The sequence below is a fragment of the Brachyhypopomus gauderio genome, chromosome 8 (genome assembly GCF_052324685.1).
Source record: "Brachyhypopomus gauderio isolate BG-103 chromosome 8, BGAUD_0.2, whole genome shotgun sequence".
NCBI lineage: Eukaryota > Metazoa > Chordata > Actinopteri > Gymnotiformes > Hypopomidae > Brachyhypopomus > Brachyhypopomus gauderio.
This window is the reverse complement of record NC_135218.1, coordinates 13,759,100-13,771,285: the sequence shown is the minus strand read 5'-3', so window position 1 is coordinate 13,771,285 and position 12,186 is coordinate 13,759,100. Positions and strand designations below refer to the sequence as shown.

Genomic DNA, 12,186 nt, shown 5'->3' with positions numbered 1-12,186 from the left:
CTATCGTGACCCCAGTTGGCCTTGGAGTACAGGTCATCTGCTACATTTTACAGGGTCGTTGTGATAAAAACAGTAAATAACAGTTCAAGACCCTGGAACATAAGCAGTGAAATGGACCTCTGACCACTTGATACAATGTTTTTACTGCGTGTTAGCACAACAAGCCCAGTGACACCAGCACTGACTGAAAATAACACACAGCAGGGATACATGCGTCCATGCAGACAGCCCACAGTACAGGGACAGTTTTCCTAATCCTATTTTTCTGAGCGTGTGTACATTCATAAACACAGAAACTGCATGCAGCCCTTCCTAATAATTACCCTGCTATCCCTCTGCCTTTAAAAGATAACTTAGAACTGTAAGCACGACTAGTTATGTGCATAATGTAAATAATCAAATGAGTGAAATGTAATGTGAAAGCCGGTGTCCTTCCGTGACCGGTGGGCTGGGAGCGAGGTGGGCTTGGGGGCTGACTCGTCTGGCTGTGGTGGAGATGGTGGTACCATCCAGACGTCGGAGAGAAGCTGACCAGAAGCTGTTTGTCTGTGGCATGACTTGGGTGTATAAAACCTCACAGTGGCAGGGTCTGTTTTGAGCTCAGCATAGCACGCTGCTCACAGCTACAGGGGGAGGGAGGGAGGGAGGAGAGGGGGAGAGAGGAGAGAAGGTTTGCGTCACTTTTCCTCCCTGTCCGTTTCACTCACTGGTTAGCCGAACACATGCTGATGTATGTCCGTGCTGTTCTGTTGATTGTTGTCTGTTGACCTTAGTCTGTTGTCATGTTGGGACTTTGACCTCTTTGCGATAACCTCTGGAGGTTTTTAGACCAGAGTACACAGAATGACGGTATTTTCCTAGGTTTCCGGTTGTGGAGGACAGGTGGTTAATTGAAGAGAATTCTTAAATCCTTGTTTTGCTAGAGTGCAATGAAGCCATATACGTTTATTCAAATTTAATTCAGCTAATCTCTCATTTTCTTTTACCGATGCAGGCCTTGAACCTGGCCTACAGTAGTATATACGGCTTTTACCGCAACTTCGTGGGACCACCTCACATAAAGGCTGTATGCAGACTGCTGGGATACCAGGGGATTGCTGTGGTGATGGAGGAGTTGTTGAAAGTTGTCAAGAGTCTGGTAAGAGTGGCCTGCATGTGCGTTGAATGCCCCAGTGTGATGTGTGGATGCCATGGTTTGTGTGGAGGCCATGGTTTGTGTGGAGGCCATGGTTTGTGTGGAGGCCATGGTTTGAATGCCGGTGAAAATGACTCCACTTTACTGCGTTTTGTTACGTCCGATTTCATTTGTCACTTTAGTCTCATTTCTGGTGGGATGTATGACGTGCATCTACTACATGGTTTTCTGTATCTGATCTCCTGAGCACTGACCTTCTCTTCTCCCTGGTGCAGCTGCAGGGAACCATCCTGCAGTATGTGAAGACCCTGATGGAGGTCATGCCCAAGATCTGCCGCCTCCCTCGCCACGAGTACGGCTCTCCAGGTGGGTGGAGGCGTGCTGCCAGCCTTCGGAACCACTGGGCACCTGGGGCTCGGCTCAGGAGCACCGTCCCTGTGAAGTTTAAAGTTCCCTGGGTTCTAGCTTTAGTCTTCAGACAGAAAGAATCCATTTCAGACAGAAGCAATCAGACAGAAAAGTAGAACAGGAGTGTGTTTCGGTGTATGCTGCCTCATCTGGTGCATGGCGGGTGGCCTCGGTATAATTTTAGCCCAGACTGTGTCTACCGGATCTTATGTCTGATGTTAGCACATGCTTACTGTTGTGATTTGTGTCTGAAACCAACAGCCTGTGGCGTACTGTTTCTTCACGGGTTCCACTGAGTAGTGAAAGCTTTGACGTACAGGAGGGGCGTCCTCACTGAGCGTGTGTTCTGGTGTAGGTATCCTGGAGTTCTTCCACCACCAGCTGAAGGACATCGTGGAGTATGCGGAGTTGAAGACTGTGTGTTTCCAGAACCTGAGGGAGGTTGGCAACGCTGTTCTCTTCTGCCTGCTGAGTGAGCAGAGCCTGGTATGACCCCCTCCTACGAGACTTGACCCCCTCCTACGAGACTTGACCCCCTCCTACGAGACTTGACCCCCTCCTTGAGACTTGACCCCCCTCCTTGAGACTTTGACTTGACAAGCTACCATCTTTACTCTCCGAATTCTGCCCGTCTCTGTTACTGAGCACCGAGACCTTCGCCAAACGGTAGAATCGGGACACTCTGCGTGCTCTTTACTGTATTTGTTGAAAGAAAAAAGCAACAGGACATGTATATACTTACATACACAGCCTGCATGCACACACACACACTCAGACGGTCTGAAGATGTCTACAGTTTCTGTGTCCCACCTGCGTGATCTTGGGCACATGTGGTTACCTGCGTGATCTTGGGCACATGTGGTTACCTGCGTGATCTTGGGGACATGTGGTTACCTGCGTGATCTTGGGGTTGCCATGGAAGCCCAGCTGTGCGTGTGCTTCGTGTTGCCAGGTTTAGGTTTTGGGTTTATTTTTAACGCCGTGTGGTTCTTCCTGCGTCTCCCGACCCATGTGCTCGTGTCGGATCTGCTGGCCCTGTGAACGGAGGAGGGAGAGACGTCGATGTTGGTCGGATGGCGTTTACGCACCATCACAGTGCTCCATCACATCAGACCTGCTGTGGCCGCTCGACGCTGCTGCTGCGCTAATGCACAAGTGTCGGTCTGTTTCGTTTTTAACCAGGTGTGATGTTGCAGCTGTTGAGATGGTGGTGTTGTTCACACTCCTCTTCAGTAAGAGGCACGTCAGTAGAGTTTTTCTGTTTAAAGATTTCCCTTGAGAAGCGGAACGCACCATATGGATGTCAATAGAAGTGTGTCAGTACTGATAGTGTGGAAGGACAGTGAGTAATGTCAGTACTGATAGTGTGGAAGGACAGTGAGTAATGTCAGTACTGATAGTGTGGAAGGACAGTGAGTAATGTCAGTACTGATAGTGTGGAAGGACAGTGAGTAATGTCAGTACTGATAGTGTGGAAGGACAGTGAGTAATGTCAGTACTGATAGTGTGAAAGGACAGTGAGTAATGTCAGTACTGATAGTGTGGAAGGACAGTGAGTAATGTCAGTACTGATAGTGTGAAAGGACAGTGAGTAATGTCAGTACTGATAGTGAGTGGAGGACATTAGACCTCGAACTGTTGAGATTGCAGCTGAACCTGACACTAAGAGCCCAGCATTATCCTGCTGTTTCAGTAGGGGGATCACTGACGATGCTTGTGGATATGTGGAGAGAGAAGCATTCATCTCACTTATTGCAAGTGTTGTCATCTTCATTTACAGCTGGTTGTTTACCATTCAAACAAGTGAAACTGTAGCTCTGGAACAAAAAGGAATATGGAAAGGAAAAGTTAAGCAAACAGGACAGAAATACAATGCCAGCTGATATATGCTTGGGTTACAGTTTGAAAAACCCATGCACCCACTTCCCAGGAAGTAAGCAGGCCACCCAGGAAGTGAGTGTTTAGAACAGAACAGCAGGCAGACCTCCAAGTCTTTCTGACTTTTGGATCGTCAGTTATCTCATATAACTTCAGGCACACATTGAAATGTAAGCATTAAATAACTAATCGCTGCTTTAGCGCTTCAACAAAAGCGCTTCAAGCTGTGAGGAATGAAGAGTAACACTCTTCTCTGTTCCAAAACATTGGAAGGAACTTCTAAGATCTGTTCTTACTCTGGCAACTCACAACCAAAACAGTTTATTCCAATTACTGATTCATGGCAAAAAAAAAAAACACACTTGTATTTAGCACATTTTAACAGCAGGCAGAAATAAGAGTGCAGTGCTCAGCTTTTCACAGACAGATGTGTTCCTTTTGAGCCAACTTAATATTCACAGGTCACGTAGTTCATTTCATTTTAGGATTCAAGGGCTCTCACTGCCGCCCTCAGCCCTGATCATAATTGCGGGTGTGCTTGTTTCTGATTATTGTACTCTGCACCTGTTCTCTGTTCCACTTGAATTACTTTATGGAATCGTTCTGAATACCCATAGCATTTCTAGTGGTTTTCAGATGTGCTGAGACCCCGTGTCATGTTTGTGTCTGCACAGCACCACCTAGGGGAGCTGATCATAAATGCACAAGTGTGCTTGACTTTGTTGAGGCCTGAAGCCTGCATGCTGTCCAAAAGTCTGGTCAAGCACATTCTAATGCTTACACTGCACATGGAAAAATGGATTTGTGCTTTCTGATATTAAAAGTTAAAAAAGCTTTTATGACTAGATATCTGCCAAAACTCAATCTCGAGGTTTATCAGTGTTGAAATCAGTGTTGATATGTGCATGCACACTCACCAGTCACATGTTGTATTTACTCTGTTGTTTGCCCTTGCCAGTGTAACCACACACCACTATGGTTTGTGCTCTATTGAAATGGTTTCTAAATGGAGTTTCCTTCCATCTTCACTGCAGTCTCAGGAGGAGGTGTGTGACCTTTTGCATGCTGCACCATTCCAGAACATTCTGCCAAGAGTTCATGTCAAAGGTAAGATAAAACATATATGTGTATATACACACGTGCATGTGTCCGGTACTGCATGGTAAACACATTTAGTTGTGAAACTGTGGTGGTGGCTTAACTTGCCACTTGCTCTACAGAAGAGTGAACTAGCAGTGTGAACTTGTTGGCTGGATGTGATGCATTTGACTTGCCGTCTTAAGAGATCTGTGAAATAGCGCAGGGGCTCAAAACACCTTCTTCCTGTGTGCAGAGGGCGAGCGTCTCGACGCCAAGATGAAGCGTTTGGAAGCCAAGTACACAGCGCTGCATATGGTGCCTTTAATTGAGCGTCTTGGAACTCCACAGGTGGGTATGGGACGGCTGACTGTCCAGACTCCGCCTCAGACTCCGCCTCAGACTGCTTACTCACGCCCCTCCCTGTCGCCACTAATGAACACGCCCAGCATCTTCATACGTTCTGTCACGAGGCTCAACTTCTTTGATTTTCATGCCAGGAGAATTTAAGATTTAAGATTTAACGATTTAAGAAATTGTGAAATTAAACGTATTGTTTTACTTTGAGTATTGCTGAAGAATTGCAGTGGTATTTTTCATTTATATTTATTTTGAACTTATTTAACATTTGCTGTGGCCATTAGCAAATTGCCATTGCTCGCGAGGGGGACCTGCTGACCAAAGAGAGGCTGTGTTGCGGCCTGTCCATGTTCGAGGTCATCCTGACCCGCATACGCGCCTTCCTGGACGACGCCATCTGGCGCGGGCCGTTACCTAGCAACGGCGTGATGCACGTGGACGAGTGCGTGGAGTTCCATCGGCTGTGGAGCGCCATGCAGTTTGTGTATTGCATCCCCGTGGGAGCGCACGAGTTCACTGTGGAGTGAGTGATTCAGCCCTGTCTATATGTTGTTCACTAGGCCAACCGCACTGCAGACTGCCCAACCTAGTTTTTGAATACACCAACATTGGTACAACATCTCAGAAAACACAGTAGCAGCTCAGTTTTGTAAATGCTAGTTGTGTGTGTGTGTGTGTGTGTGTGTGTGTGTGTGTGTGTCCGTCCAGGCAGTGTTTTGGAGACGGGCTGAACTGGGCCGGCTGTATGATCATCACACTACTGGGCCAGCAGAGACGCTTCGACATCCTGGACTTCAGCTATCATCTGCTCAAGGTGCAGAAGCACGACGGCAAAGATGAGATCATCAAGAGTGTGGTAGGTCATCCTAACTGTTCACAGCTGAAACGGTGTACAGAGATGAGATCATCAAGAGTGTGGTAGGTCATCCTAACTGTTCACAGCTGAAACGTTGTACAGAGATGAGATCATCAAGAGTGTGGTAGGTCATCCTAACTGTTCACAGCTGAAACGGTGTACAGAGATGAGATCATCAAGAGTGTGGTAGGTCATCCTAACTGTTCACAGCTGAAACGGTGTACAGAGATGAGATCATCAAGAGTGTGGTAGGTCATCCTAACTGCTGTTCACAGCTGAAACGGTGTACAGAGATGAGATCATCAAGAGTGTGGTAGGTCATCCTAACTGCTGTTCACAGCTGAAACGGTGTACAGAGATGAGATCATCAAGAGTGTGGTAGGTCATCCTAACTGCTGTTCACAGCTGAAACGGTGTACAGAGATGAGATCATCAAGAGTGTGGTAGGTCATCCTAACTGTTCACAGCTGAAACGGTGTACAGAGATGAGATCATCAAGAGTGTGGTAGGTCATCCTAACTGCTGTTCACAGCTGAAACGGTGTACAGAGATGAGATCATCAAGAGTGTGGTAGGTCATCCTAACTGCTGTTCACAGCTGAAACGGTGTACAGAGATATTAGCTGTCTGCCATTTGCTACCACATCATATGGTTGAAAGTGCTTTAAACTCTGAAAGAGACTTTATATACATCTGTAAAACTTAATAGATTTGAGCATTTACAGCTAGGAGCATTTACAGCTAGGAGTTTCCTCAAGGAGGCCTCATTGAAGTCTGGTTGTTGGGAATGAATGGTGAAGTGTTTTATTGATACTATAAGGGTTGTTACCATTCAGGCCATATACGGGATGAGTGTAGAGTTTTGAAATATGTGATGAAAGACCTTTATTACTTTCATGATCTAACCAGAAAGACACATTACCTGCTACACAGCAGTAGGGTGACTAATATGGGCAAAGCCCAAACAGCCATGGAAGTTCATGATTTCACCATAAGTAGGTGGGGTTACTTTAATCCCGGAGTATAACGTTTCAATGGGCAGCGGCTTTCCGTAAAGGCTCAATTACAGTTAAACAGTTTGTTGTTTTAAACCATAATGAACCAGTGAATCACTTTAATAATTGTTTATGTAATCAACATTTGTCCTTTTGTACATTAAAGTGCTAAAGTACTGCAGAGGTGGCAGGCAGCCTACTGTAGTCATTTTACAGCATCAGTGTACTTGCTACCTAGATACCTGCAGCAGAGGATCTTTAGATAGACTAAAAAAAATCAAGTACTGTACATTAGCATAGTGACCTCATTTTAGAAACAGGGAAGGCCTGTTGCATTATGGGGAAATGTCTGCTTAAAACCTGGGGGAAGCCATTTGAGTTCCTGCTAACTGTGCATGTGTATGGGGAAGCTTCATAACTAATGTGTGTGTTCTGCCCCGATGGGCAGTGTTACTCATACTCCTCAGATCATAGCAGTCCTTCTTCTCTTCAACCAGTCACTCTTCTTTTCCTTTCAGCCATTGAAGAAGATGGTCGAACGTATTCGAAAGTTCCAGATTCTGAATGACGAGATCTTTGCCATTCTGAACAAGTACCTGAAGTCTGGGGATGGAGAGAACATGCCCGTGGAGCACGTACGCTGCTTCCAGCCTCCAATCCACCAATCACTGGCCAGCAACTGAGACCGTCTTAGACTTTTAACCAGTTCTACATTCAATTGTACCTTAGCGAGGCTATTTGAGGTTATATATGTGGTAGCAAATCACCAACAAACCAGTACAGCGAATGGTGAAGGACCTTGACCAGTTCCTTTATTAGGGCCACATTCACCATTTCACTTTATCGGAGTATTTGTTTTCTGTCTAGTGTTCATGGAGCCAGTAAATTAGCAGTAATGATTGAGCAAGACTATCTTTGCTAAGACAAGCCCTGAGATTTTGGACTTATGACCCAGTTTTTAAGACTACCTTCCGAGGCAGTACAAGGTGATGATCTTTTTTTGTTGTTTTTGTATACACAAATGTGCCTTATTAAATGAATGACTTACCTTTCTCTCTCATCTAGTACAATGCTATTCATTTTCTCATTTTATACTCATTGAAAGTTATAGCCAAGGGTGGGGGAAGTGCGCAGACAATTTTAACGAGAGATTATTTAAACATTTTGCTGTGGTGAGAGGTTTGTTCTTTCCTGTTTGTTGGAATGACTGCATGCATGAGGCTTATATTCTTAAAATAAAGTTTAATAACGAGGTTCTTAATCCTGTTAAACATTTGCTTTTTGGAATAACTGTAATCTGATTAATTCAATAAATATGTAACACATCTGACTGATGTAGTTAGTTCAGTATGTCTATACATTAATCAGATACTTCACAGGGGGGGTTTGCTTTATTAAAAAGGAAGCAACTGATCATTAGAGTTGGCAGAAAGGAAATCAGAGGAATGAGGATTGAGACAAAGCCTTACACTGTAATTGCGGCCCAACCCTGGAAGTAAGGCAGAAAGGGAGAAACAAAAAACACTTTCATACAATCAGCTGGTCCATCAGTCACTTCTGCCGGTGTGATTGTCAGTGTTCGTTGTGGGTCACGTGGGGTGTTGAATGTCCACACAGCGGAACAATACTACTATATCTGATTCACTGATCCAGCTGTGTTCCTCTTTGGCCCTAGGAAGATGTAGTACTTCCATTTCTTCTGGAGACACTGTCAAAACCCAAGCCCATCTCCCTGTCCTCAGAGTCCCCCGTGATCTCATTGTCCAGTAGCTCATAAGAGCAGTGGCTGTGGCCTGCCACACCATTGGACGTAGGGCCATTCTGTTCCTCCTTTCTGATGGAAACGGCCAGCGTAGCCAGACTGACGTTGACGTCCTTAAAAGCATGCAGCAAGAAGATACCCACTATAATAGTTACAAAGCCAGTCAGTGTACCGATGATGTCATCGTAGCCCATGTGTTCCCACTCTTTGAACAATATGGCAGAGCAGGTGAGCACAGACGTGGTGAAGAACACGTAGTAGATGGGAGTGACTAACGAGGTGTTAAAGATGTCCAGTGCTTTGTTCAGGTAGTTAATCTGTGTACTAACACAAGCCACCAGGCTCAGGAGCAGCAGCCAGGCCAAAGGGTTTCCCAGTACTGGCTTGCCAGCGATGGCTTCTTTGATGGCGATGCCCAAGCCCTTTACACAAGACACAGACAGGGCACCAATCACCGAGCAGATAGTTATGTAGACCAGGATGTTGGTCTGACCATGGCGTGGGCTAACCACAAAGATGAAAATGAGAGCTACGATGATGACGAATGTCGCAAAGACCGCAAAGCCTGGGGAGAGATGATGACGGACATTAGAAACACAGGACCACACAGCAGTATCTTCACATCACAATGGAGTAAATAAGCGCTGATGCTTTCTTTCATATTGCTGTCTATACAATGCTGCCCAGCTTATATAAAATACATAAAATATAAAAGTCTTATATAAATATGGTTCTTGTGCAGTAGGAGTCAATGTTTTGTGTACCACATTGTGATAAAGTTCTTGTTTTCCAAGAACCAGGCTTTATACTCTTATGCCATTACAATTTCCTCAGTAGAGCCCTACATGCAAATGATGGCTACATTTTGCATGAGGTTAAGGCTAAGCCTTTCTGTAGGGTCAAATGGAACGTTGTCAGGATTTTCTAGTCAGGCTGTCACTCTACACTTGAAGAAAGGCACTAAGCCATAGTGTACCTGGGTCCACCAGTTTCTTGGACATGTCTTCCAGGCTGTCGATCTCCTCCTCCTTTGGTGCGTGTATCACCATGGTGGTGGAACCCAGGATACTGAGCAGACAGCCCAGCTTGCCGTGCAGGTTTAACCTCTCCACCAGAAAGTAAGACGAAAGGACCGCACTGGAATAACATGGATTACATCATACATTAGAAGATCAGCATGTATAAAGCTACAGGTTATAAAGTTGCAAAAGGGTTAAGGAGCTATTGATTCTGCTCACTACTTTTTATGTACAAGTTTATCAAGCCGCATGCTGGATACCCCTCCAGGCAGTGGCTTCTAACTTAACGATATACACAAACTTTCTCCTCAGCTTCAGTTTCATCTGTATGCAACAAGCTAACAATGCATCTTAGGACAATGGCTTTAGGGAACTTCATCTTCATTTCATCTCAACATTCAGTCATATTCATCTGTGGAATGATATTAACAGCAGGCCGTGAAGGTGATCCATACCTCACAAGAACGCTGAGAGCCCCAAGAGGAGTAACCAGCGTGGCAGGAGCGAAGGCATAGGCAGCAAAGTTGGCAGCTTCACCAGCCCCCACTGCAGAGAATGAATGAATTTAATCTTTTACCACAAAATAGTTTTTAGGTCACCTTAACAGACGATTGCTTAGTGTTTCAGACTTTACTACTACTAGAAAATTATTAAGATGCACGTTAATAAAACTAATCTAAACAAATGATAGACACTTACTTGATAATAAGCCAGCCCACCAAAGCCATTCTTTTAGGTATGCATGACCACCTTGACCTATGGGGGGGAAAGGTGATGATGCATAGCTTGCTTAAAATGCAAGATGGCACACAAGTCTTTTTAATTCACTTTCTGAGGTAACTCATATCATGCATAGATTACCTTGAAAACCTAATAAATGAAGCTAGCGGTCATGTATTAAAACATTTTAGCAAGTTAACTGCAGTGTCTATAATGTGTAATGGTGAAAGATTATAGGTCGATTACGCATTTGTTGACACTGAACTATTAAGTAAAGGTAACAACGCAACAGACATTTCCTCTTGCTATCTTGGCACCATGAACTTGTGAAATACACTGAATATTTTTCGATTCCTAACATAAAATAAATTCTGGACAAGTGATTAAGTGTGAACTGTATTATATAATTAACAAATAAGCCGAACCCTCCGAGGGACCTATGACCTACAAGCCAAAGGAGTGATTCATGAAATACCTCAAACACACTTGACCAGTTAAACCTCCCTGACAGAAAACGGGTGTGTTTAAAATGCAGCAGAATTACTTCATACAATGTGTCACACAGACGATACAAACAAAATAAATGTTACCTGCTCTCATAGAGCCCTTCCTGGCGAGTCGCAGAAGTCCCTTTTTCTTAAGTATAAAACTTCCTCCAATGAATATACTGGAGCTGATAGCCAAACCAAGACCGATGTAAAAATCGTATTTTCCTCGGTCTTGCCCCATAGCGTAGCTGGATCTGGAGGTTGCGTCCGTCACATTGAGGCCCACACACTGGAGATAATCCCCTGTGTAGCAGTCCCGTCCAAACACGGTGCCTGGAAATGCGAGAAATATGAGCGAGAAGAAGTTTTAATTTCATTTAACAAAATAATAATCATGCCGTTTACGACCAATTCGCTTTGCTGACTGGCAAGCAATGTGCGACACTCACAATCACTCTCTCTCTCTCACACACACACACACTCTCTCTCTCTCTCACACACACACTTACCATTTCTAGCAGAAGCCTCACACACACATTTGATATGTTCTAGTGTGTCGTTCATGTCAGATCAAGCACGACGCCCTGTCAGAGAGCATGCACGGTGCGCACAGGCGATCGGAGATCTGAGGGATCCAGGAAGTGTCTCCACACACACCACACACAGCGTGTTTAACACACTAGAGGAGCACGACCAACATGGACGTGACACGCTGCCAGCAGTCAAACTCACACACTCCTCAACGCCTCAAAAACAATCAACCTCACACACTCCTCAACGCCTCAAAAACAATTAAACACAAGACACTCGCGAAACGAACCCGTCCGGACTGTCCAACACCGGGACGTGATGGTGATGGCTCAAGGTTTGTTTGTTAGGTCGGTAGCTGCACGTTTAATCTCCAAGTTCAGGTGATCAAACACAAGCATCTTTACGAGACCATGTTCCAGAAGAGAGATGAGTAAACAGGTAGAAATACACCGGCCGACATGCAAATACATGATCCACATTAGCGAGTTAGCTAGCCCCAAGTGGGATATATTTAATAGGCAGCCAACAGAGCAGTGGCATTCACGACATTGCAGGTTAATAAACATTTCTCGACTCATCACCTTCTTAATCGTGTGTTAATCACTATAGCTGTGCTGATGCTAGCTCGCTCAGTGGGAGATCCGTCTGATAGTAAGTTAGCTAGCTGGCTACATGCTAACCCGTCCTTTAACCCAAGAGTTATTCAGCCTGTCGGCTAGCTAGCTAAGGGACGGGAAACTCTCTCTCTGCCTTTATGTTTTTCAGAGGTTTTACATGAAATATCAGCTCCAAACAATACCTGCTTGTCTTCCAGTTGTCAACAAGAAAAGAGCTCAGAAGGCAAAAGTGTCATCGTTGAGGTTTTAGTCCGCTCGTCGCAGCTAGGAACGGACAACGGCTAGCTAGCTAACCTTTCAAATCCACCCACACGGTGAAAGGGCGACCGTCTGCGCATGCG

At 45.0% G+C, this 12,186-nt stretch overlaps 2 protein-coding genes across 4 annotated transcripts in view; one reads left to right on the top strand and one right to left on the bottom strand.

Moving 5' to 3' along the window:
* The window catches only part of cyfip1 (cytoplasmic FMR1 interacting protein 1), a 26,709-nt gene extending 18,671 nt beyond the window's left edge, over nucleotides 1-8,038 (top strand). Inside the window, exons 24-31 of one of the 2 annotated variants that reach the window (XR_013132805.1) lie at nucleotides 995-1,138; nucleotides 1,411-1,501; nucleotides 1,899-2,029; nucleotides 4,456-4,528; nucleotides 4,755-4,849; nucleotides 5,143-5,381; nucleotides 5,567-6,284; nucleotides 7,227-7,367. Coding sequence is in view for 1 of the 2 variants with exons in the window: in XM_077014719.1 (XP_076870834.1) it covers nucleotides 995-1,138; nucleotides 1,411-1,501; nucleotides 1,899-2,029; nucleotides 4,456-4,528; nucleotides 4,755-4,849; nucleotides 5,143-5,381; nucleotides 5,567-5,714; nucleotides 7,227-7,391 (1,086 nt within the window). In the remaining variant the exon portion in view is untranslated. Of the gene's footprint in view, nucleotides 1-994; nucleotides 1,139-1,410; nucleotides 1,502-1,898; nucleotides 2,030-4,455; nucleotides 4,529-4,754; nucleotides 4,850-5,142; nucleotides 5,382-5,566; nucleotides 6,285-7,226 lie in introns of both variants that reach the window. The other variant, XM_077014719.1, reaches the window with a different exon arrangement.
* Nucleotides 7,730-12,186, bottom strand: nipa2 (NIPA magnesium transporter 2). 2 transcript variants are annotated; one of them, XM_077014722.1, is made up of 6 exons: nucleotides 12,028-12,186; nucleotides 10,800-11,030; nucleotides 10,189-10,245; nucleotides 9,945-10,035; nucleotides 9,447-9,607; nucleotides 7,730-9,035 (listed from the first exon to the last, which is right to left on the bottom strand). In XM_077014722.1, exons 2-6 carry the CDS (start codon nucleotides 10,936-10,938, stop codon nucleotides 8,380-8,382), a joined length of 1,104 nt encoding a protein of 367 aa, XP_076870837.1. In that variant the 5' UTR covers nucleotides 10,939-11,030; nucleotides 12,028-12,186; the 3' UTR covers nucleotides 7,730-8,379. The 2 variants fall into 2 exon arrangements, with proteins under 2 accessions (XP_076870837.1, XP_076870836.1); XM_077014721.1 differs by lacking the exon at nucleotides 12,028-12,186 and adding an exon at nucleotides 11,207-12,009.